The following is a 25,107-nucleotide window of genomic DNA, read 5'->3' on the forward strand; positions in this document are numbered from 1 at the left end:
AACTTTAAATGGAGCTGCCAATTCGGCCGAGATAGGGCTAATTTTTCTGTTAGTATTTTTTTGTATTAGTATTTGTATTCGTCGGCAGAGTCTAGGTTATTAATTAATATTGTTAAAAAAAAAGATTAGTAAGAAAATATAACATGAATATAATTTTAAAGTAAAACGTAGTCATGAGTGAGTAGAAAATGGTAGTTGGGTGGGACGAGAGTGAGAAGAGCGGGACCCTGAATATGAAAGGGAGCGCGCGAATTCAAAAAAAGGCGCTCATGGAAGTGTGGGACCCTGCTAGGGATAACGAAACCAACTATCCCCGCTGACGAAAGTGCCAACGAGGACAAGTCTGTTCTATAGGTTAGATTTGTTTTTTTTTTGTATGTTTTGTTTGTTCAATCCGTCCACTGGCTTATCGGGTCGGAAACACCCCTGACTTCCCCGTGAGCGAGCTGGGAACGAAAGGCCAGGGTGGCAAAGAGGCGGATCATAGCAATCTCCAATTAAATGAATGCAATGTTTTGTTACGTTTTTATAAAGAAAAAAAAATGTTGTTCATCGGTATTTTCTACGGTATATTTTGAAAATGAGGCGGTATGTTTCGGTATATTTCTGAGGGTCGGACTGTATATTCTATCGATAAATCCGCGGTCACACTGTTTACATCACTTACTAAAACTTGTGAATTACAGAAAAAGAAAACAAGTAGGCGTCTTGTAGAACTTTATTTCAGCAAGTCATAAAGCAGTTTGTCTGTGAACATATCAGATTCACTCCTCCGTTTGAAAAACTAATAAGATCTGAAAACTATTTAACAAGCGAAATAAAACAAGAAAATGGCAGCAGCTACAGCACAGAAATTTAACGAACGTTTTCAGACGTTTATGACGGGGCTCAACGATCGCTAGTGAGTATTTATCTAATAGTGGAAAAGGGCAAGCGGCACTGGGGGACTTGCACTTGGCCCAGAGTCACTGGTGCAAAATTTAATTTGCTTGGGACGCGCTGCGTCATAAGTGATAGAACTGACGTGTTGTTTTGGTATTGAACCACATCAACAGTTGGTCGCCAACGAATCGATAGTCCTTGAAACTAGCTTACCTTGTCTTTATCCTCCCCCTTCCCCAGTGAGCCGCATGTGCGCCAGCACCTGGCCAAGGTGTACATGGTCTTGGGCAGCACTGCAGCCGCGACAACTGTGGGAGCCCTCTGCCAGATGCGCGATGTGCTAGATCTCGGTGTGCTGGCTGCCCTGGCCACGCTGGTGCTGGTTTTGGGGCTGCATTTCTACAAGGACGATGGAAAAAACTATCGCACACGTTTGAGCATGCTCTATGCCTTTGGATTTTGCTCTGGGCAGACATTGGGACCGCTGTTGGGCTACATAAGCAGCATCAATCCGGCCATTATCGTCACGGCCCTCACTGGTACCTTTGTCACCTTTCTATCGCTCTCGCTGGCCGCACTCCTGGCCGAGCAGGGAAAGTATCTATACCTGGGCGGCATGTTAGTAAGCGTGGTCAACACCATGGCCCTTTTGAGCCTTTTCAACATGATATTCAAATCGTACGTCGTTCAAGTGGTAAGTAAAAAAGTGAATCTAATCTGTGGATGCCATTTAAATCGCATATTTTCTCCATTAAACAGACTCAACTATATGTGGGAGTATTCGTCATGGCCGCTTTTATAGTTTACGATACTCAAAACATAGTACAGAAGTGCCGCAATGGTAACCGCGATGTTGTACAGCATGCCCTAGATCTTTTCTTCGACGTATTGAGCATGTTCCGTCGTTTGCTCGTAATCTTGACTCAGAAGGTATGCTCCATTCGTTAGGGCTTACATTTAAGTTGCTATAGCCTGTAAGCCCCCCGTCCCACAGCTCAAGACCTTTATGGTTTAGTAGTCTATTGAAGAAAATCCAATCAAATGATCGCCGAACACTTTGCAATAGTTTTCCCCAAGTCAAAAATCTCTTGAGATTAAAAAATTCAGACGGTATTTGCCGAGTCTTTCCGCATAGCCAAGGCAATAATTATACTTTCACAATTCCCAGCTAGGATCCCAAGTTTTCCTCCATTTTGCGGAAAGTATATTTATTTCCAATAAGGTCGAAAAAACATTTGCAAAGTTTTCTGGCTGTTTGTGAAACTATATTTATACACTTTGGTCTATAAGTGCGAGGATCAATTTACCAATTAATTTAATTACTTTCAGGAGGAGCGAAAGCAAAACGAGCGCCGCAGGAGGAACTAAGGTCTGGCGGTAGCAGCAAAATACAACCAAAAAACAAACAATTTATACATCTACCATATGTACACTACAAAACTGATTACGTTAGAAAATTCTCAATTTTTTCAAACATACGGCCGTGCATATTTCGGCTCTTAAATTACAATACACTCAAATGTTCATTGTGCAAAAGCCCAGGCGAAAAATTCTATATTTAAATAAACCCGAAGTTAAAGAAAAATTCATCACAGTATTGTACCCTTAAATGGAGTTATCTTTATCTAAACACCCCATAATAGATTACTAATAATGATAATAACGATTGGAGTGGGGCTGCCCTTGTAATGTGAGGCAGCAATTTAATTAGGCTAAGTGCATGGCCTGCAGACCATCCATAATATCCAGAGGGTCAGACGTTGGTCAGTCGACATTCAACATGCCGCCGGCCCAGTCGGAAAGTGCGCTGCCAATGGTCCAGCCATTGCTAAAGGAATTCCAGCTACTCTTCTATATATCCAAGATTGCTGGGATACTGCCGCAGGATCTGGAGAAGTTTCGCACCAAAAATGTGCTGGAAAAGTCGCGCAATGGCATGGTCTACATGCTGGCTATGCTGATCGTCTATGTACTGCTTTACAATATACTGATTTACTCCTTCGGGGAGGAGGATCGCACCCTCAAGGCCTCGCAGAGTCAGTAGACCATTACGATTGTAGGGCAGTGGCGCCGTTATTCAACCTTGCTTCATTCCATCCCCCAGGCACCTTGACCTTTGTGATAGGGCTGTTTCTCACCTACATTGGCCTCATTATGATGGGCACGGACCAGTTAACAGCCTTGCGTAACCAGGGCCGCATTGGAGAGCTCTACGAGCGCATTCGTCATGTGGACGAGCGTTTGTACAAGGAAAAGTGTGTGGTAGACAACAGCCACATTGGGGGACGCATTCGGTTTATGCTAATCATGACGTTCCTCTTTGAGCTCTCCATCCTGTTGGCCACGTACATCAAGCTCGTCGATTACACCCAATGGATGTCCGTTCTGTGGATTGTCTCGGCCATTCCCACTTTCATCAATACGCTGGACAAGATTTGGTTTGCTGTCTCGCTGTATGCGCTGAAGGAACGCTTCGAGGCCATCAACCAGACGCTGGAAGAGCTGGTGGCCACCCACGAGAAGTTCAAGCTGTGGCTGCGGGGCGATCATGACACTAGCAGTCGAACGCTGGACAGCTCCCAGCCACCGGAGTACGACAGCAATTTGGAGTACCTGTACAGGGAGTTGGGCGGCTTGGACATGGGCTCGCTAAAGGGATCTGGAAAGAACAAGGTGGCGCCTGGTGGGTGAACATTTTGGATATTTTTATCTTAAGTTCATTGTATGTCTGGTTTCAGTTTCCCACTCGATGAACTCTTTTGGCGAATCCATTGAGGCCTCTGACAAGGCCACTCATCATCCGATATCCGTAAATATGGCGCACGAGAGCGAGCTAAGCAACGCGTCCAAAGTGGAGGAGAAGCTAAACAATCTATGCCAGGTGCACGACGAGATCTGTGAGATTGGCAAGGCCATGAACGAGCTGTGGAGCTACCCGATTCTCTCTTTGATGGCGTATGGATTCTTAATATTCACGGCACAGCTGTATTTCCTCTACTGCGCAACACAGTTCCAGTCGATACCGTCACTGTTCCGCTCGGCCAAGAATCCTTTCATCACTGTCATTGCATTGAGTTATACGTCCGGAAAGTGTGTGTATCTCATCTACCTGAGTTGGAAGACCTCTCTGGCCTCGAAGCGCACTGGCATCAGCCTGCACAAGTGCGGCGTGGTCGCGGATGATAACTTGCTCTTCGAGATCGTCAATCATTTGTCGTTGAAGCTGCTCAATCACTCGGTGGACTTTTCCGCCTGCGGATTCTTCACTTTGGACATGGAAACGTTATACGGCGTCAGTGGTGGCATCACCAGCTACCTCATCATATTGATTCAGTTCAATTTGGCCGCCCAGCAGGCCAAGGAGGCCATTCAGACATTCAATTCGCTGAATGATACCGCCAGCTTGGTTGGCGCTGCCACTGAAATGGACAATGGTAGCTCCACTTTGTACGATCTGGTTACTACCACCATGCTAACGCCAACAGTTTGAAGATGATGCTGATGTATATTTTGTCTTGTTTGCACCTTTTCCTGCACTTATGTTCAATTTCAGCACATAAAAAACCATCACACTGCAGTCATTTGTTTGTACTCTGCTTTGGCCTCTTTCAACTCACTGAGAAGATCATTAAATATGACATTGGCCCCATCGTAATCCAAAATGGCCACACAAGAGATCTGTGCACGCTTCTGAAGGGCATAGGACAGCTCGCGTCGTAAAAGCGAGAAGCAGTAGGGCACTTTTTGCTGCTGGCACAAGTCCTTCAAGCCATCAATCGTTTCGTCCAGGCCACCTAGAGAAATACATATAGCATTATTGTTTGATCCTAGAATATCTTATACGCTCTTACGTTCTCCTGGGCAAATCTCACAATCGGTGGCCATGATTAGAAATTTTACTTTTTGTATACGTAGCCGCGCTAAAGCCTCCCGGATGCCCAAAACGAAGCGAGGATGTGCCCGTGCCTTGATCTCGTTTTTGGTATAGGCGCGTTTCTGGAAGCGACTCAGATCCTTCAAGAGCTGGGTGGTTAACAGCTTGAGCTGTGGCCTGGTGGAGTTGTCGCAATAGCTGGAGGAAACTACATATGTTTTAAATTAAATACAATTATGAAATATTTAAAAGAAACCTTCTGAAGCGTCGCGAATGTATTGGATGGACTTTGTCTTGTAGATGTTCCTCTTTGGCACGGAGTTTTTCCAGTTTCTGCTCCCTTTCTTTAGAAACCTCTGTATCCAGCAACAGGCAATCCAGCTTCTTTCTGAGCTCCTCCTCGTATTTAGGGATTGGAACGTTTAACATATTTTGCTTCTTCAGCCTGCGATAGCTGCATATCATCATTTTCAATCCAGTGACCTTTTTCTTGGGATTAAGGCGAGTTTTCCCTTTGCGCTTTGCTTCATATAGGGGTTTTGTGATGGTCAGATGTGGACGCCTTAGCTTTTTAGCCTTGTTCTGCTTTTGCGTCTGTCGCGACTTGACAACAAAATCGAGGAGCGTGCATTGCAGCTGGGGCTTCTTGTGCTTATTTTTGTACTTGGAGCTGCGAGGTAGTCTTGGGGCTGTTTCTCCTTCATCCTTTTGGATTTTGTGGAACGTGTTGTGATCTATAATATTTAATTTGTCCGAACGGCGCAGCATTTTTCCGAATTTTTCCATTGTTTTCCTTCAGTGTTGGATAACGCAAAAATTAAATGTCGAGCCGAAAGAAAAAAATTCAGATCGAGATATCGAATTAGTTTGTAATATTCAATAATATTGCATTTTCTTTCTTATAGCTATGAGTGTTTAATACTTAATTAAAAACATGGTTTGGCTTTACAGTTTACGAACTACAGTCTGGTAGGAAACAACTTATCTTAAGTAAACAATGGCCTACAGAATTTAGGATGAAGGGCGATGCTATAATCTTATGCTGCGATCTATGGCTAAGTGCATATCGTTGAACTCTTTGAGATGCGAGAGTATCTGGTTGCGCTCGTGCTCATAGATCTCCCAGTATTTCAGGTACTGGCCCACATGCTTGAGTACCAAACTGCGGGCAAAGTCCAGGCAGCTTCGGACATGCTTCATCCGTCGTCGACAGCTGGCCAGCACCGATCGCAATTGCTGCTCTGGATCCAGTTGAGCGATAACAAACGCAAATACATTCTTCACATCAATCCGGACATAATTCGGAAACACGACGGATTCGGTGGGACGCGCTTCCGGAAAGACAAGCAGAGAGGGGCAGAGCGGCATGGAGAACTCCCATGGAAGATCGTTGGCCTGGCTGTCAAAGCGTATGAAATTTACGCTTGGACTGGTGAGCAACGCCGACACCTGGAGAAATGCTTGAGATAGTACGGCGGACAAGGCACAGTCTGGACGATACATGAATACCACATTCGTGGCGTTTGGCCGCTGGAGAGCCTGCAGAAGCATTTGTCGGTTGAAATAGCGATGGAAAGCCGTGTCCGGAGGTGGCAACGCGTTCTTATAAACCTTCGGTAGTGTTTTGGCATAGAACTGACGGATGAAATCCTTGAGGGCCACATACGAGAAGGGACGGTCCTGCGGCATTACATGGAGGGCCTCCTCGGCCATGTCCAAAATGAAGACCTGCACCGCTGAGGAATCTCGCTCGTGGGGATGGTGGTGCTGATGCTGCTGTATGCCCAACTGCTGCAGATAGTCGCCGTATTTAATGGAATCAAAGATCACGACACCCAGAGATCGATTCTTTGGGAAATCCTCCCCAGAATTTTTCCAGATAAGTTGGCTGTACTTGGTCACCATATTGGCGATGCCAATCTTCATGGCCGGCGTGCCATGGTTGGAATGGGCGAGGCACAAATTGCGCCGGTGCAGGGCCAGCAGGCTTTGCGACTCCGTGCCCCTGCCTACCGAGAGCTCTAGGTGGTTCTGGTGGGTGTAGTGTAGCCAGACATAATTGAGGTACTTGTTGATTCTATAGTAGTTGGCCAGAGTCGCAGCATTCAGCTGCCAGGCTCTGTAGCATTGCTTGCCACGTTGTTCTCTATCCTCAGAGGTTTTTTCATAAAGTTCCGCTGGCATTTGCAACAGGGAATCTACGTTTGCATGGCTGTCGTCTTTGGCCCAATACGAATCACAGCTGTCTGTCTGTTTTTTCAGCTCGGAAGCCATTTCTTTGACCATTACCATGGGCATGGCACTCTGATGGCTCTGATGCATCCTTACGCCCATGGCCAGCACGGGAGTGTAGCGCGCCTTCAAAGCTATTGTCGTTGGGGTTCCATAACCATTCGAAAAGAACACCAGACTCTTGAGGGTATGACGTACCCATCGGACTATGCCCAAAGCTCGCCAGTCACTGGACGATGTGTTGAACGTATGCACACCATTCCTGCTGTCTATGACAACCAACTGCGGCAGTGTGACGTCTTCCCCTTTCAACATGCTCTTTGCACTCTTTCCAAAGTTAAGGGCGAACCGTATATTCCTTTCGGGATCGAACTCCAGCCAGCAGACAGCGGCCGCTATATAGCGTTTGTATGCCAGACTGTCTGCAGAGTCCAGGAGCGCCAGGACAACAGCATCTGAGTGTTTCCTCAGTCCTGCCAGCTCCAGGCTGGTGTGCACCCGATCGACGGGCTCGATCAGATAGTTCATGAACCGCGCGAGATCCTCAAAGTTCCATTCTCCGGAGTATTGAAGAATATTTCGTTGGTTGTAGCGCACTATCAGAGTGGGCCACTTGTCCGGATAGCCGCCAGCGCCAACTACTCCTGGATTTGGCACGTGAGTGCTGCTGCAATTGCACTGGAAATGCCAGCAGTCGACGGCCCCGAAGAACGCATATTCGTGGTAATAGTGTGCCAGTCCATCGTAGAGCGTTTTGGCTTGCTTGGCCTCACTCGACCAGGACACGTAGTGGAAAATCATCGCAATCTCGAAGTCAGATGCCCCGGCTCTGACTTGTGGCACGCTGCGACCAGGACACTCGGCGATAGGCGCCTGCTCCCGCCTTGAAGTTTGGGCCTCTGTGAAGCAGACAGCGAGAACCAGCAGCACCAGGTTTAAAAATAAACACATTTTTGGAAGAACGTAGCCGGTGTGCTGGCTAATTTAATAATGCAAAGAGCACCATATGATTGCAAATCGGTGGAAACTCTGGCCACACCACTGAGTGTTCATACCGAATACTGACAAACAGGCTTCAGATCACCTGTCACATTATAACCTTATAAATGATAACAATACTTTTAGACTTTATAATGTTATGTTGATAGATACATAAGGGATCATAATTTTCAATAACTATACATAGTTCAAATTCCAACGGATAATTTCTATCAAAGCTACGGCCGCACTGAAAACATCTAACAACCCTACCTTTACTGCACAGCCGATATCGATCACAGACAAATACAACACTGACCAGCGCATATGCGTTAATTAATCACTTTTACTGTTTACTTTTTTAATATAAACTGCGTTAATTAAATTAAAAATTTGTGCAACAAGAACCAACTACGACGCGAAAACGAAGCTAAAATCTCATAACAGCTCCCAGCAGTCGTTACAGTCGTGCACCGCCAATCCGTTCTAGCACTCGAGGAAATCTGTGAAGTGAACCTGAAGCAAGGCCTCTCCGCTCTGAATCTTTGGCAATCACAAAACACAAGTGTTTGTTGGAATGCATATGTAAATTCATTCGAGGAGAGTATCGGAGCGAGCGCATATATAATTTACAGTTTGGCCTTCCACTTTCCAACCACAACAACAAAGCAGCTACGACCATACACACGCACACACTCACTCACACGCTCTCACACTCTCGCACTCACGAACGCACTAATAGTCACACAGAGCAGAGTGAGAGAGATAACCTGGTGTGAGGAAATCACCGTCATCACCTGTCCCCCAGCCCAGTCCAGATTTTGAATTGAAACAAGTAGAAAACGCACTGCGCGTACAGAACAGACAGCGGACCACCATTGAAATATGGGGCTTTTACTCTCCCGCTTATGGCGAATGTTTGGGAACGAGGAACACAAACTGGTGATGGTGGGCCTCGACAATGCGGGAAAGACGACCATCCTGTACCAGTTCCTAATGAACGAGGTGGTCCACACGAGTCCCACCATCGGATCCAATGTGGAGGAGGTTGTGTGGAGAAACATACACTTTCTGGTGTGGGACCTGGGCGGGCAGCAGAGTTTAAGGGCCGCCTGGAGCACATACTACACAAACACAGAGCTGGTGATCATGGTCATAGACTCAACGGACCGGGAGCGGCTGGCGGTGACTCGAGAAGAGCTGTATCGCATGCTCCAGCATGAGGACCTGAGCAAGGCCAGCCTTCTGGTCTATGCCAATAAGCAGGATCTGAAGGGATCGATGTCGGCGGCCGAAATCTCACGGCAACTGGACCTGACCTCCATCAAGAAGCACCAGTGGCACATCCAGGCGTGTTGTGCGCTTACTGGGGAGGGCTTGTATCAGGGTCTGGAGTGGATCGTTCAGCGCATCAAGAACAAATGACAGGCCACTGTAGCGTACGACCATAGCTAATAATTGTAGAAGGGTAATCAAATTTTTTTGTAAATGTAAAGCCACATAATACTGAGAAAAGGGTGTAACAGACTTTAAGCGTTTCGCCGATTGTTTAAAAAGTTGTTGCCAAGCCAATTTTATTAAGTGTATAAAATAACGACCCCTCAATGATGAAAATTTACGAGTGTACGAGTATGATAATGATAATGTCTAAGATCTAAGCCAATTAACTACTTCCAATAAAATTACAAAAAAGAGTTTATTTCGAAACTGTTTTCGTATTAAATTGAATACAGAATTGGACGTATCTTTCCTCTCTTCAAACATTGCCTTCTAATTGACATTGTTAGCGCGATTCACTTGTTTGTTGATGTGTGAGATTGATTTGTACTCTATCGTCTAAAATAAATACATGGTTGTGTATAGTTAGTATTTAAATTAAAAGGCTTACTCGCATCCGCCAGTAAGTAACCCGAAAAAAGTTTTAGGATTAGGTTTAAATATTAGAAAACTAAATATATAGCCACATGAACAGTTTGATCACAAAACGTAAAAGCAAAATAAAACAATATAAAAACGGTGATGCTTAAGTTTAAGTGAGATTACAGGAGCTGCTGCAACTCTTCAGGGGTTTCCCTTGGCCTAGGGTGATGGTGTTCTCTTCCACTGCCTCCACATTGTTGGCATCGTGTTGGCGCTGCAATGGAAATACAAGCATTAATGATTGATTCAGAATAAAAAAAGCCAGAGCACACCTTAAGTTCGGTGGCCAGGCAGCGGAAAGCATCCTCTACATTCATGTTCTCCTTAGCGGACGTTTCCATCACAAAAAGGATTTCAGGTATATATTGACACATTTGGCGAGCCTCTTCAAAGTCAACCTCGCGCTCCGTCTCCAGGTCGCACTTGTTGCCAATCAATATAATCAGCACATTCGACGCCGTGTATCTACGCACCTCCTCGATCCACTTTTGCAGATTGGAGAAGGAAGACCTCTTTGTAATGTCATAAACTGCAGCGAAAACAATTACAAATTAATAAACTAATAATATGTATGTATCTGCACATGTGCGGCACTTGAGAAGATAACAAGACTGCCAGCAGAGAGAACACTATTAAAATCAATTCCTCGCAATAAAATTAAAGCGTGGCGCGGCGCTTGTTATCAGCGAATCACGTCGTTCCTCGACAGGAGCTCCACTACTGATAGCGCCGAGGCAGCATGACAAATGAATGGGCGTATCCGAAAGATACCGACTCACCAATTAAGACTCCGTTGGCAGACCGATAATAGCTCTGCGTAATTGTGCGAAACCTCTCCTGGCCAGCCGTGTCCCAGATTTGTAGCTGCAGGGATATGATTCATTATTGTCAACTTCAAATGACGCCACCGACCACCCTTTCAAATACCTTAATTTGTTTTGCCTCAACTTCTATGGTTTTCATGGAAAAGTCCACTCCAATCGTATTGCCATGTCGCTCTATGTAGTTTCCCGTCTTGAACCTGTCCACTATGCAGGTTTTTCCCGTCCCACAATCTCCGATCAGGACAATTTTGAACAGGAAGTCAAAGTTCTCCTCGTTGGGCAGTGCCATCAAAGTCTGTGGGTTACGGGCCGACATTATGCCTGGCCGATGTCGTGTGTTGTGGATGGCAATGGAGGGAGTTTCTGAGAGTTTTTTTTCCAATGAAAAATGAAAACAAAGATTGAATAAATGCACTTGATAGAGATGATAGATACGCAGCTGTTCGACCTATCGCTGTCCAATCGTTATTTTGCACATCGCTAAGAAGAACGATAAGTGGGCAAATCGGTTCGTTGATTTTTGAATTATTTTTGTATAAATAAAAATGGAATAATAGTTGACTGTTGACAATATTTGCTTATCCTATTCAGTCCTGCAATACTTTTCAAAATAGAAATCTATTGGGAAGATCATATCATTACGTAAGAAAGTCATAAATGTTGGCTATTTATTTAAATGAGGCAATAGATTCAGCAATAGCAAATGGAAAGCACTTGTGCGTGTGAATTGATGTACGAGTACATCAATTTAATTGAAGCTACCATCACGTACATAGGTCAGGTTTTCTGATAACGTTTGCGTTTGTCTCCAACCCAATAAATTTTCACCACGTACCCTAATGATGGCTAACAAATTAGCTTTATTGAGTGATAAATATTTATAGTTATTGTGAAATTTTCGTCATATTTTCCCCAATGCTATTTTAATTGACTTTCCATCCAAATAGAGACCTTGACCCACATCCAAGCTTCTGCTTCTACTTCTACTTCTAGATGTGGAGGAGACTCACTTTCAAACCGCAGCGGAAGCTGAGGCTCCACTCACGGTACAAAACATGTTATATGCACATCTGGATCTGTCTTTGTATCTGCATCTGTGTATGCAAAGTAGCTGACTTGCTGACCAACTGCTTCGATTGCCAAGCGACTTGGAAACCGCATCCCAGATTCGGCTGTGCTGTGTACGCACTGTCGCATCCATTTCGCATGGAAAGTTTAATTGCTGCAAGCCAAAGTCGGGGCCAAAGTCTAGGCCTGAGAACTTGTCTGTGTTCACGATCCACGATTAGGCCTGCCTGTGGTGTTGTGATTTTGATGGACGATGTCCAGAGTGAAACTAATTGCGACCCAGATCTGTTCAGGGAAAACCCTCACGATGACTCATGACTGAAATGCCAGGAAGTGTTCCTCACAGACTCCTCACAGATGGAGTCGCAATTCACTTCACGAAACCACTCTCTGGCTTATCACCCATTACTCGCTGTTCGCTCTTAGCTGAAAGAAAATCAAACACCAAATTGGCAACTTCACACAGAAACCCCCACACAGGAGATCAGATATTTCTGTCTTTTATACTGGTTTGCTGTTTCGGCTGGCGAGTGGCTTCTGCTTTTGCTTCTGCCTCGGACTCCATGCCATGCCTCTTCTGCTGGCGGCTTGGCTTCCTCTTCTTGGCTCATTGTGGTTTTCGGTTTCGGCCCGTTCGTCGTTGCTTTTTATCGTTCGCCTCGGCCGCTGTCCGCTTTAGTTGAATTTCAAACCTTTGCTCGCGCGGTTGTTGCAGCGGGTCCTCATAAAAAGCAAAAGAAACCGAAATGTATTGAAGCTACTCCTTCTAGAAAAGGACCAGCACAACTCGTGTATAATAAAAAGTGAAAAACGTGTTGAGATATCTTCATGACTCAAACATTAGAAAAGACCAACTTGATCTTCCGTTGAACTCTGCGAGAAGAGGCCAGACTATAGGAACTTTCAGCGGGAAAACGAAAATAGGACAAGCGGCAAGTCCAAGTTCAACTCGAAGATCGTTCCCAACCGATTGAGCAGAGTCTTATGTAAGCTCTCTTCCTCTAAAAGAATGTACCAAAAAAACAAACAACCAAAAAAAAACCAAAAAAAAATTACATTACCTAATTGTCATGCATCCAGCGTTAGCTTGATTCAACTTTCTATACCATCCCTCGATATCTGATATCTGATACGAGTGCTATTTTTTGTGTGATGTTTGATTGATTTCCTCGCACATGCCGAGCACGCACTGGACGACACCACTTGCACTTTCCTTTGTCGAAATGCCTCTCGCAATCATTTGCTGGATTTCTAATTAATTATTCAGTGCCAGTGACAGTCCCAGTCCCTGTTCAGTGCGCGGGTGCAACGTGCCTGCCCAAAAAACAAAAGACATGAGCGACGAACTCGTGGTTACTTGGTTGGTTTTTTTTTTTTTTTTTTTTTTTTTTTTTTTATTTATATTTTTTTTTTATTGGGGTAAATGGGATAAAATAATCAAAATTATCAGTGGAATTTTGTTGATTCCACCAATGTGTTGTACAAGTGTCTCTACTCCACTCACCTGCTGACCCAATTTTCGGTTTCATTGCAAAAATTAAGTAAATTACTTTATGTCGCGCCACAAACGAAGTATCGTATCGTATCCCACTGATTATTGTTGAAGTAAAAACACTCTTTGGATTCTGAGAGCGGACAATCAGACAGGCAGACAGACAGACATACGGACAGACGGACGTGGATGGACACTCTTCCGCCCATACTTAGCGATTTCCAATTAAAGCTCAGCTGCACTAATTCGCCATAAGCTGCAAAGGCTTTTCTCTCAATCTCAATCTCAGTCTCAATTCTCACTTCTCGACCGGCATTCCAAGCTGACATTTGTTGCGTGTTTGTTGTAAATGTCTGCCATGCTACTGTCGAAAAGGTAGAGAGACTATCACATGAAGAGTGTTGCAGATATAAATCGAGATACAGGTACAGATAGTTTATATCTGCTTCCTGAAAGGCATACAAACTTCGACTCTGTTTTTTCTGCTATTTTTCTTTTGCTGATTTCCTATAGAAATCAAAATGAATCCTTGGTCATAAGCGAGAGTCAAAGAAAAGGCGTCTCTCTCACTGTCGCTGTGTGTCAACTGCATTTGGGTTTGTGTTTAGATTTGGATTTGGAGAGAGACTGCGACTCCTCGTTCTGGGTAATGGAACGCACTTGCCCAGTCAGTGGTGTCTGCAACTGTCAGCAGTCCACTCCTCCTTTCAGCCTAGTCAGTGGCCCCATTTTCATTTTCACGTCCATCATTTACACTGCAATTAATCCCATCTGAATTTTATGTGTATTCTCATGTGTGTACAGGCACGCCCATCGGTTGTACACCTGTCTGGTCTTGGCAGCGTATTTGTTTAGGCCTAATTTGCGTGAATCCAAGTCTCCAATAAGGAGAAACTCCGGTGGCCAACCTTTGAATTATTCGGACTAGAATGTTTGGTCTAGAAAGCTGGTGCTGGTGCTGCTGTGAAACCTGCCACCCGAATGGCCATCAAATTGTAGCCTTGAGAAAGTGCAACACAGAATATGGTTAGGCTCTAATCATGGCCTACACTTCAGGCCTCCTTCTACATGGTCTTTGCCGCCTTCAAGTGGTGCTCCGAACCGGCTCCCTAGCTGGCTGGCTGGCAGCTAGAGTTCTCAACTTTGTTGCATCATTGGATACTGCTCTGCTGCAGTCCGAGTAAAAGTGCGTTGTGAAACGAGAGATCAATTTGTAGTGCTCTCTATTTGGACTGGGTTCCTTACGGGGTGAAATCTTCAACAGGTTTGGTTTAGAATGATAAATCAATTTTCTGGGATATGCTTTCACTGAATACACACGCACACAGATCTCAGATCCATTGCATTGCCAATTCCTAATCTCGAGCTCTGCTTAATGGGGATTTTTATAGCTGTTTTTGGTTTTTTCAAGAGTCGTAATCAGAATTCAAGCTTGCAGGCCTAACGGGGCATATGCAGTTGCTGGAACAATGCCAGATCTCTGCTAGTGGAGAGGAGCTTTCCCAAAAAAACAAACGAGACACGTTCGACAGGGAAACCAGTTGCCAGTGGATCTGCTGGTCCATCGAGTCATCGAGTGGAGGGGTTAAGAGCTGGATGAGAATGCAGAATGGGGTGTGCAAGAGTCGCCAGTGGATGTTATACAACTGTTGAATAATGATAGCCATTTGTTTTAGCAGTTCCATTTGGGAGCTAGCTCCCCGAGCAAGCTCGTTGTCCAAGTCTTTGGTTTGCAACTAATGCTCCATAAAGAGAGTAATCATCTAAGGATTAGTATCTCTAATCTCTAATCACTAATCCAATCACTTCCTCAATCGTATTCTCCAGCATGGAGCTGTGCAACATATCAGGCGGCCGCCTACCGCTTTTAATGATGCTGCTGCTGCCAATCCTCTGCTTATGTCAAGGCACATCAACGCTTCATCGACAGGCGGATGCACAAGATTTGGCGGCCGCACAGCTGGCGGATGTGGAGGCTGAGGCCCAGACAGACGTCGACGCGGATCCAGATGCACCGCATATACGCAAGAAGCGTCTGATTTGGATTACGGACGACGGACGGCTGGCACTGCCGCCGGGCACCTCACTGACATTCACGCCGACGATTGCCATGCCACTGGTGCGGCATCCACCTGAGGGCTTCTTCTCCAACCTGACCATCAGTTTCCCAGTCACAAGTGAGTCGTTGTGCGCTCTCCAATAATTATTCACTTATCTTTGGTTTACCCCAATATCAATCTATGCAGTTGACTTTGACAAGCTGGGGCTGACAGATAATCAGAATCCCTTGGGAGATCTGCCGCCACTGTTTTCTCGCTCCTTTGGTCACGAGGCGGGGCACATGGTAGGCGAATATGTGGCAAGGTATCTCCACGTGCAACGCCGCAAGCGGGATCTCAGCGAGCAGCGCAGCCGGAGCGAGGACTCACAATTCAGGGTGCACGACGAGGGGCCAACGTTCCCGGATCTGCCCGCTGGAATGCAGCATATCTTCCACGGCGGAGAAAGGGTGCTCCTCTATGGAGTGGTGGAGGATTTTCTATCCACATTTGGCATGGATGGAAAGGCGTGTCTTCTGCGCACCATCTGCGAGATGCATTCCCGTAGTTTGGAGAAGTTCGGAGTCTTCGGAGAGATGACCAAATTGTTCTTAACGTGAGTACGATAATTAATTCTTTCAATATAAATGGAATGATACTAATGATCCTCATTTTAGGGTCACGGAATCGCCTTTTTCCGATCTAGTGCCCGACTACGTGCAGGCGCAAAGAGTGGGCGAAGGTAAGCAGGCACCTGGAGAATGCTTCCCCTACTTCAAAGCCTGTCCAAAGAGCATCTTCAAAGCGCTGGCCAGCAAATACGCCAAGCCATCCACATCCTCGAGCCCCACCAAAGCGAAAAGGAGGACGACCACCGTTCGACCCACGGGAGAGTATCACGAACAGCAGGCACTACAGCTGCCTGCCAGTCGGGACAGCAATAATGATGTCTATATGTAGAGCAAACCAGAAAAAAAGAAAAACTCCCATTGTTGACCTCGTTTAGGGATAGTTTTGAGCGGGCAGTCCGAACCAAAAGGTTGTGTTGCCCATGAATTGCGTGAACATGCAGAGTCATTTGTCTGTAATTAACATTTACTAATTAATTTATTATTATTTTTATTTTTTTTTGTATTTATTGTTAGTCATAGGCGTTGTTAACTGCTTAGTATATAGCTCTGTTTTGTGCTGAAGTGAAGCCTGTAAATAATTGCAATTGTGGCATATTATCCCCCCGCCCAACAAATCCCCGTAACAAATGAACATAGAATAAATTCTGAGTAACAAATGTGTGGCCACAGCCGTTTATATATCGAATTTGGTTTGCTGGCCGGTGCTTTACGTATACGTAATGTGGGAAAGCGTGTACCTGATTTCTTCCCCTAAATGATGCTAAACAACTGCTTCAGATGATCCACGTGGATGCATTTGATATAGTACAACATTGTGACATTCTGCACAACGCTGTCCAGGGCCATTGCATCGTGCATCCAGCGCTGCCGATGATGCAACCCAAGGGTGGTGGAAATTTGATATGTCGCTTATTTATTGCACATGCGGCATTTGACTGAATATCACTGAATGATTTCAAACTACCGCCATTTCTAACTGCTGTCCCTTTACCAATACTGTAGCTTTCGGTAGCTTTCAATCTGAGAGAGTTCGCTAGCAAGCGAACTAGCAATCACTTCTGCTAGTTCCATAGCAAGCAGCATGTACGTATATGTACATAGCAGCCAGCTTTAAAGCTGGTAAATTGGTATATAGATTTCATTTAAAAACAAGTAACGTCACATTAAGTGACCGATGCAATTGATATGCAATTGCTTCGATGTCCACGTCCATCTCAAAAGTTCCCAAAAGGCCAGCCCATCTGTAATTGTTCCATAGCAGGACTCTTTGATAGTTTTAGAACCACTCATATAACTGATTTTTTTTAAAATAACAACTTAAATAGATTGTAGCTGTTGACATTTTACAATTCAATCAAAAGTATTTCTTAAATATAGTCAGACATGTATAAAACTGAGTCATAAATCGCATACAATTATGTGTTTATTCCTGAGGGTCTAGATAGTACTTACAACCGAATATATAAATCGAACAAAATGATTAACGATCAAGGGCAGAGAACGATTATGACCAGAGAGTATTAAAATCCACTCTACGTAAATGTTGAACCTTGAAGAATTTTCGCACAGTTCAGATGAGAGATATCGTGGGGTTTTATAGGGATACGATCACGTTCTTCACCTGTTTAGATAGATGGTGGTTAAGTTCGTTTTGTCATCGGTATGCTTACGGTGGTTTTGGTATATTTCTGAGTATATCGAGGAATCCGCGGTCTCACTGATTTTCTTGCCACCATGTCTAGCGGACACACCTTGCTATTTTTATACTTTTTATACTATTTTCTAAAGCTTACCAGTATATCTAAAGACGCGTCACCCTATTGTCCAATGCACCAATGTATCCGTAATGTAATCCGAGTAGAAATGCCACTCAGACCCATGCCCAACGTCCCATCGAATACTAATTCGTGACAAGTATCGAATTTCTGATCGTTTACCATAAAAATCTCAACTTTTTTTAAAATGTCCGAAAAAAGACCGGGAAGAAGAGTATAACGGACGTTATTAAAACTGGCATGGCAAGCCATGGGGTCATTTGAAAAAAAACGGGCAAACAGTTTTGAAACATACACAGTTCCCCTTCAGGCGTCGCTTTATTTAATATGTAACAATTATGTAGTTAGCGTGTAGTTACCATGTAAAAAATTAATTTGTTTGTTGACCGGTTTTGCTTAAACTTTATTTTATAAGCAATTTAGCAAAGATGAAAACTTAGATTTAATCAGTCCTGTAAGAAATCGATTTTATAATCGGATGAAACTATGAATTGAGAGCTGAGAGTGGTAATAAGCTAGTATAATTCGACCGAATAACAAAAACGATGGAATATGATGGAACTTGAATACAAATAATTCATCAGTATATTAACGGTATATTTCTGAGGGTCAGACCGTATATTTTATCGGAATATCCGCGGTCACACTGCTGACGATCTAAACATTGTTGTTTTGTATTGTTCAATTTGTATAAAATGAGAATGAATTGAATATGTGCGGTTGCACAAACCCAGAAGAGCTTGTTACGTGTTGCACAAATGTATGTGGAGAATAAAGACAATCAATAAACGAAAGGTGAGTGCAAACGAAGGTTAGCAAGGCTGAAAGGAAGGCGTCGTAAGTAAATGCCACCCGGCCCCGGCCCCAATTAGAAGTGGCAACAGCAACAGAAGCAACAACAAAGTTGCTTGCACCCGAAGACTGAGTCAGGCGTTTGATGATGATTGAATTGGATTATCACGATGTGGCTTTTTAAATTGCCATTCGACGCTGGCTGGCGAGCCGGCGTTGTAGTTGTTTACATTGCGCGGACGTGGCGCAATATATTTTTAATCTACTCTGCTCCGGCAACCTGCTGATTAAGATATTTCTTTTTGATAGATAACTTAAACGGCCTTCAGTATCGGCATGGATGTTGTGACGACAAACAGCGCTATGACAACGGCCACCGGAGCGGCAGGGGAATCCACATCGCCGCCATCCAGCAACGAAGCAGCGGCTGGATCCCAGAGCGATGCCTCCGAAGAGGAGGAGTATCTGGACAACAGCATTGAGCTTCGCGGCTATCTGAGCAAGTGGACCAACTACATCTACGGTTGGCAACCACGCTATATTGTCCTCAAAGACGGCACCCTTTCCTACTACAAATCCGAGTCCGAATCGGATTTCGGCTGCCGCGGCGCCATCAGCCTGACGAAAGCAACCATTAAGGTAAGGAAGGGTTCGGCACTCGCCTGCCAGAGAGCCCCAGCAAGTGTTCTTAATTTAACTAATAAAAAAGTAATGGGCGTGAGTGAGTGTGTGCGCATGTGTTTTGGTCAAATTAACCAACAAAACCGTCTCGATGACCACGACCCCGGCTTGATTCTATGTCCATTTCTATTCCCATTCCTTACTCGCATTTCCAGCGACGCAATCAATGCAGCGCAATCAATTAACGTTGCCTGGACAGCTATATACTCGAACGTCGACGAAAATAGACCAAATTGAAGTCATCAATGTAAGTGGGGGGCCCCCACCAGTCTGACTGCCAGCACACACACGGGGCACAGGGGCACGGACATTAATGTCTTTGACTGGGGTGTTGACAGAAGGGCGTTTCAAAATGAGTGTGCACTTGTGGCCCATACTTATCTATTTATACTGTCGAAGCGGCCAAGACCGACCCATATGTACATATGTCAATTTATAGTGGTGACTCATGCGAGGGATCCCTCCTGTAATTCGTACTAATTCCGAGCAAACAAGAGCCACTGATTGGAATGATTGTTCCCTCTTGTTGCAGGCCCATGAGTCGGACGAGCTGCGGTTCGATGTAGTTGTGAATAACTTGAACAACTGGTGCCTGCGTGCGGAGACCAGCGAGGATCGCATGCACTGGGTGGAGGTGCTCCAGCTGTATAAGGAGGACACTGGCAGCACGGACACCACCTCGCTGCGACGGCACGGCAGCACCATGTCCCTGCAGTCCAACACCATTTCGCTTACTAGCGGCGGAAGCCTCAAGAAGACCCAGCGCAACTTACGCGAGAAGGTCGGAGAGTTGGAGACCTTTAAGGACATTCTTTTCGGGCAAATAGAAACGCTGCAGCGCTACTTCGATGCCTGCTCGGAGCTAAACAAGAGCAATCCCCAGCCACTGGATTTGGGCGATGGCCTCAAGTGCATTGATTTCAAGGTAAAGAGGAATAAATACTTGGAAATAGTAGGGAGGAATGTAAAAAACATACTTATATTTAAAGGGCGAATCCATCACGTTTCGGGCCACAACATCCGGCGTGCTGACTACCCTGCAACATTGCCTGGAAATCATAGCAGAGAACGATGAGTCATGGAAGCGAAAACTGGAGCGTGAAATTGATAAGCGCCGTCGTTCTGAGGAGCAGAATAAGTAGGTTAACCCTCTCCCCCAAACTATGTCGAAACTAAGCCAAATTTTCGGGGGTTTCATTGCAGAAGATCCAAGGACGAAATCGAAAGGCTGAAACGCCTATCATATCCTGGCCCAGATTTCGAGGTGAGTTGCAATTTACAATTACAGTTCGGTGTACCACGTGCGTAATGGCGTTGCCTTGATTAGCACACAATAACCGACCGAATTGCGTTCACGGTCAGAGCAATTCGGGCCAAACACGTTCCCACTGCCATGGAATGCTGAATGCAAACATGGCAGAGAGGGACAGAGAAGGAGAAGCAATTTGCGTGCCCCGCCGCTTCATCTTAAAATAAACTCTCTTGTTGTATGGATTGGATGTTGTATCAACGGATTTCATCAGACGTGCGGAAAGTAGAACACGTCCGTATTATTTTTTAAACAATTTCCGATTGAATAATTGAGTATGTTATGTTTATTTTCCGATTGAATCTCATGCGCCGCATGCAATCCCTTTGCCGTTTAATTGCTTATCTCTCTGTTTTCCGTCATAATAGAGTTATTTTAGTGTTCTATTTCATTAATATTTGCCCTCCAACTATGGGTATGCATAAGAATATTATTTATTGATAGGCCCTATCAGATAGGCGATAGATTTTAGGAGATGGGCGTCTAGACCGTTTCAGTGGTTCGTATTGACAGTTTGATGTTGCAGAAGATTTACCATGAGCCAAGTATCTAGTCATTGAGGTTGACAAATGATCCCGTTTCAATAAATTATCGAAATGCACTTACGAAAATTGCGGTATATCCGTTTTTGATTAAACATAATAAATGAAGATAATGAGGATGAGTATAAATAAATAAAAGGAGAAATAAATAATCGTTCACTCAGGCTCTACTTTTGATGTAGGACTCTAAGTATATGCCCACTCTTTCAAAATACAGATAGGGCATTCCGTCTCCCCCATGTAGCTCTGAGCCAAGCTCTTCTCCCGCTTTTAGCCTGGCTCGCTCGACTGTCGCGCTTTATGTCTTATGGCGTATGGTTGGTCAGTCCGCGGTCAGCGATCGAGCCGCCAGCACGTACCAATCATAAACCAATTTGCCGCGCAAACAAACTCAAACCCAAACCAAAACGAAACGAAAACCAAAACAGTTTCTTCTTCATATTTGTCGTGGTTTTAATTTCTGTATGCAGATTGTGAAACTTTTTTAGTTGCATTGAAAAAAGTTGGTTTTTCAAACGTGTCGTTTGGGTACCTCCAAAATCAAATCTAAAATCGCAGCACGAACCAAAATATACTCGCAAACAAAAGTGCAAATGCCCTCGGTGCGATTTCTTTGGCGTTCTGGCTTTCAGAATGGAAAAGTCACCAAAATTACGGTAGGTGCTAAATACATTCTGCTACGCTCCGCTTTTCGGGAACGAAAGATGAAACGTTGGCGGCGTTTGCTTTCAAAACCTAATTGCCCTCATTTGTGGGTCCAACCTGACCCTCCCATCAGGAGTGCTCTTTCCAAATCCCTCTCTAGACCACCCACACATTGATTTATTATTTAAATACGAGCAAATCCTTTTGATTAAAGCTTTTCAGTGCTTTTCTCTCACCACCACAGCTGGCAGTTGCCTGCTCTCCCTCTCTGACTTTGGCCCGTTTACGGGCTTTTGAGTTGGGAAAAAGCAACAGTTTGTTTCGTGTCCTTGCGCTAAGCGGAAGGATTTGCTTGGACGCTCGTCCGCTCGTTTTCGCTCCATGCTCTCTCTCTATCTCTCTCACTTGCTTGCTTGCTCTCTCCCCCAAAAGAAAGAAAACTTCGCGCGCTTTAAATACAGTTATTTTGTTCGTGGTTTTTCTGTGGTCTTCCAAGTACAACAGTATATTTAACAATATTATAGGGCTACAAAAGCAGGAGGAGGAGGAGAGGGAGTCTGGTAAGAGAAGACAATCCGACGCCATAGTTTAACAATTCGATTAGATTCTTAATTTGCTTGTGGCTGCCGATGCACGATGCACGATGCACTTGCTTCCTTCCTCCTATTGGGGGTGTGCTTATTTTATCGCCTCTGTGGCGCGCACATGTCTGCATTAATTAATAAATATCAATTTATTTCCAAAGAATCCACTCATAGCATTTATTCCGCGCCTGTTGCCGTACTGGGTAAACACGCGTCTCGTCTATAGACGTCATAATGGGAGTACAGTGAGGCCTATACTATACCAAAGCGACCCCATGAAATTATTTCCCTTTCCGCATATAAGTTGTTCAATATTTAGCAAAATTTCTAGTTCCATTTCACAATCTCAGAGTGTGTCCCATTTCAGATAATTCACTGTACAATTCAGCACTCCAGACAGCCTTCTGCTTGGGTATTCATGGCACAATGATGCGCCTTTGTGGCGATTATGCTCGCTCAATTACGCATGCCAGCCGAGAATCTCCGCTTGCTGTTTGGTCAGGGACGCAAACGCAAAAACTTCTAGAGAAAAAACAACATAAAAACCATACTCTACCATTTGACAACACAAGTATTGCCCATTAATTTATACGAAGCACGTTTCATTTCATTCCAATTGGACTGAAGGAGGTGGTTTCGTCATTAAAATTAATTGGGCCGAACCTTTAAAAATTTGTTTTATAAACTTGAACCGCGCCCCTTGCTAATCGAGATGTCACTTCTACTGTCTCTTGCAGGAGGGCCCACATTCCACATTACCAGAGGATGAGTTCTTCGATGCTGTTGAAACGGGCCTGGACAAAATCGAGGAGGACATGCAGCTGCGCTTCAAACTGAAACTGCAGTCTCAAATTTCACAGACACTGGTGAATGTGCCTCACGAGGCGGTGGCCGAGGGTGAGGAGGCACGCGAGGAGTTCGGCACTGGTGCAGAGGCGAAGTGCCATACCCTGTGGCCCGAGGTAAGGCAGGAAATTACCATCTAGCACCCGATGGATTCGGATAATCGAGTCAGTAATTGAATTTTCTCTCACAGATTGATCGCGTTTGCAAGGAGCAACTGCACTATGCACGCGAGGGTGTCGGCCAGGATGGCAATGGGTGGCAAATCTTTGCGGACGAGGGGGAAATTAAAATGTACAAACGCGAGGAAGAGGTCAATGGCCTGGTGATGGATCCCCTAAAGGCCTATCACTCTGTGCATGGTGTGACTGCTCGTGAAATGTGCCATTACTTCTTTATGCCCGAATTCCGCAATGATTGGGAAAGTGAGTATTGCAGTTCATATTGTGCTCCAAAACAATTCGAATTCTTTTTATGATTTTCCATCCAAAAGCCACCTTGGAGGACTGCACAATTCTGGAGAAAATCTCAGCAGACACGCTGCTCTTTCTGCAAACCCACAAACGCATCTGGCCGGCAAGCCAGCGCGATGCACAGTTCTGGTCGCATATGCGCAAAATCACCGACAACCTCGAGCCGGGGGCCCGGGACATGTGGGTGGTGTGCAACAACTCCACGGAGTATGCCAAGCAAGAGTCTAAGAATGGCAAATGCGTGCGCATCTTCCTCACCGTCATACTGGCCTGCCAAACCCACTTGCCCGATGACTATGTCAAGGGTCAGCCGTTGAATCGCAAAGATTTAACCTGCAAAATAACCTACTGCTCTGTGGGTATGTATGTTTATCACTATCTATATCGAATGATATCTTTCTAAATCATTGGCTTACTGAAATTTTTAGTGAATCCTGGTGGCTGGGCGCCGGCGAGTGCTCTGCGTGCTGTGTACAAGCGCGAGTATCCCAAGTTTCTAAAGCGCTTCACCGGCTATGTAATAGACCAGTGCAAGGACAAGCCCATTATGTTCTGATATTTGCCATTAGCAACAAAGCAATCAAAATCAATCAAAGTTGAATCGTATCCTGTATTTAGCTTAGAGTTATTCCTTAAGATACCAGATAAGCCCCCTCTGGAATCGTTTTTGCTACATCCGAAAAACCCAAACCCAACTCCAGCTTAAATTTTATACATGTTAACAAGCTGAGTTTTACGAGTGTTCGTCTCTTTCTGTACTCCTATGTGTGTTCGAAATGTGTAAACGAAATGTTAGAGTAAACATCCTTTTGCAATTCAAAAAAACCACTACTAAGATTTAATGTATCCTGTGTCTAGCCCTAAGTTACGTGTAAGTGAAACACAATTATTGTATAGCTCTAGTTCCGAAAACTATAGATTTTTCATGTGTATATCTTTATGAAAATGCTTTAAGTGCAACTATTGCAAACAAGGATGTGGGAGATAAGGTCCGAATAGAAGTAGTGTGTAAGGAGGCCTTTTTTTTGTATTTTCTGGTGTACCATATCTAATGCAAATCCCGCAATCACATCTGTTTTACTCAACGGTCAAGTGTAAATAAATGCGATAATTTGTTATCTCCGAAACAAACAAAAAAGTAAAGGAAAGGCCAATTTCTGCTTTGGTTTTTATCATAAGTCATGTCATGTATTTTGCCTTGAAGTTTTTCATTGTTTTTCACATTTCAATGTACATAAACTGTTGTGCTCTTTTAGAAGAATCGGTTTAGTGTGTAGTTTTACAACTGGTTTATGCTTAAGAGTTTTAATTCCGCAACGTTTGAATCAATTTACAACCAAGTAAATGGCTACAGGTTAGCTTTTTTTTTCATTTCGTTTTAAGTGCAGTCTGAAGAGTTTTTTGCCTTTGCCAAATTTTTTCTGTTCTCAATGCTAATTCAACTTCAACTTTATAAGTTTTTATCCATGATCTTTGGTTTTATTCTTTTTCGTTAATGTATTTTTATATGTACGCGTATTTA

General features: G+C 44.4%; 8 protein-coding genes across 10 annotated transcripts; 5 read left to right on the forward strand and 3 right to left on the reverse strand.

The window, feature by feature from the left end:
* The first annotated feature begins 752 nt into the window (after window positions 1-752).
* LOC6599658 (bax inhibitor 1) lies at window positions 753-2,467 on the forward strand. The gene is made up of 4 exons (XM_002024544.2): window positions 753-901; window positions 1,123-1,576; window positions 1,642-1,812; window positions 2,212-2,467. Exons 1-4 carry the CDS (start codon window positions 831-833, stop codon window positions 2,248-2,250), a joined length of 735 nt encoding a protein of 244 aa, XP_002024580.1. The 5' UTR covers window positions 753-830; the 3' UTR covers window positions 2,251-2,467.
* A 195-nt stretch (window positions 2,468-2,662) lies between these two features.
* LOC6599659 (gustatory receptor for bitter taste 66a) lies at window positions 2,663-4,374 on the forward strand. The gene is made up of 3 exons (XM_002024545.2): window positions 2,663-2,918; window positions 2,987-3,565; window positions 3,621-4,374. Exons 1-3 carry the CDS (start codon window positions 2,663-2,665, stop codon window positions 4,370-4,372), a joined length of 1,587 nt encoding a protein of 528 aa, XP_002024581.2. The 3' UTR covers window positions 4,373-4,374.
* On the reverse strand, window positions 4,368-5,539 carry LOC6599656 (selenocysteine insertion sequence-binding protein 2). Its single transcript, XM_002024547.2, has 3 exons — window positions 5,013-5,539; window positions 4,734-4,954; window positions 4,368-4,676 (listed from the first exon to the last, which is right to left on the reverse strand). Exons 1-3 carry the CDS (start codon window positions 5,522-5,524, stop codon window positions 4,450-4,452), a joined length of 960 nt encoding a protein of 319 aa, XP_002024583.1. The 5' UTR covers window positions 5,525-5,539; the 3' UTR covers window positions 4,368-4,449.
* Window positions 5,540-5,649: 110 nt separating this feature from the next.
* Window positions 5,650-8,026, reverse strand: LOC6599487. The gene has a single exon (XM_002024548.2). The coding sequence runs from the start codon at window positions 7,937-7,939 to the stop codon at window positions 5,786-5,788; it is 2,154 nt and encodes a 717-aa protein (XP_002024584.1). The 5' UTR covers window positions 7,940-8,026; the 3' UTR covers window positions 5,650-5,785.
* Window positions 8,027-8,342: 316 nt separating this feature from the next.
* LOC6599488 (ADP-ribosylation factor-like protein 5A) lies at window positions 8,343-9,624 on the forward strand. The gene has a single exon (XM_002024549.2). It carries the CDS (start codon window positions 8,852-8,854, stop codon window positions 9,389-9,391), a length of 540 nt encoding a protein of 179 aa, XP_002024585.1. The 5' UTR covers window positions 8,343-8,851; the 3' UTR covers window positions 9,392-9,624.
* Window positions 9,625-9,643: 19 nt separating this feature from the next.
* Window positions 9,644-11,114, reverse strand: LOC6599489 (ras-related protein Rab-43). 2 transcript variants are annotated; one of them, XM_026993717.1, is made up of 4 exons: window positions 10,814-11,114; window positions 10,666-10,750; window positions 10,198-10,415; window positions 9,644-10,100 (listed from the first exon to the last, which is right to left on the reverse strand). In XM_026993717.1, exons 1-4 carry the CDS (start codon window positions 11,024-11,026, stop codon window positions 9,996-9,998), a joined length of 621 nt encoding a protein of 206 aa, XP_026849518.1. In that variant the 5' UTR covers window positions 11,027-11,114; the 3' UTR covers window positions 9,644-9,995. The 2 variants fall into 2 exon arrangements, with proteins under 2 accessions (XP_026849518.1, XP_002024586.1); XM_002024550.2 differs by having other exon boundaries at window positions 10,159-10,415; window positions 10,814-11,113.
* Window positions 11,115-15,098: 3,984 nt separating this feature from the next.
* Window positions 15,099-16,269, forward strand: LOC6599490. The gene is made up of 3 exons (XM_002024551.1): window positions 15,099-15,447; window positions 15,517-15,925; window positions 15,987-16,269. The coding sequence occupies exons 1-3, from the start codon at window positions 15,099-15,101 to the stop codon at window positions 16,267-16,269; spliced, it is 1,041 nt and encodes a 346-aa protein (XP_002024587.1).
* Window positions 16,270-18,413: 2,144 nt separating this feature from the next.
* LOC6599491 (collagen type IV alpha-3-binding protein) lies at window positions 18,414-24,728 on the forward strand. 2 transcript variants are annotated; one of them, XM_026993705.1, is made up of 9 exons: window positions 18,414-18,511; window positions 18,818-19,147; window positions 19,722-20,114; window positions 20,179-20,327; window positions 20,393-20,453; window positions 23,007-23,231; window positions 23,306-23,537; window positions 23,606-23,944; window positions 24,014-24,728. In XM_026993705.1, the coding sequence occupies exons 2-9, from the start codon at window positions 18,845-18,847 to the stop codon at window positions 24,139-24,141; spliced, it is 1,830 nt and encodes a 609-aa protein (XP_026849506.1). In that variant the 5' UTR covers window positions 18,414-18,511; window positions 18,818-18,844; the 3' UTR covers window positions 24,142-24,728. The 2 variants fall into 2 exon arrangements, with proteins under 2 accessions (XP_026849506.1, XP_026849505.1); XM_026993704.1 differs by lacking the exons at window positions 18,414-18,511; window positions 18,818-19,147; window positions 19,722-20,114; window positions 20,179-20,327; window positions 20,393-20,453 and adding an exon at window positions 21,619-21,696.
* The last annotated feature ends 379 nt before the right edge of the window (window positions 24,729-25,107 follow it).

Source organism: Drosophila persimilis, unplaced genomic scaffold (assembly GCF_003286085.1).
Source record: "Drosophila persimilis strain 14011-0111.01,24,50 unplaced genomic scaffold, DperRS2 tig00000868-arrow-arrow-pilon, whole genome shotgun sequence".
NCBI lineage: Eukaryota > Metazoa > Arthropoda > Insecta > Diptera > Drosophilidae > Drosophila > Drosophila persimilis.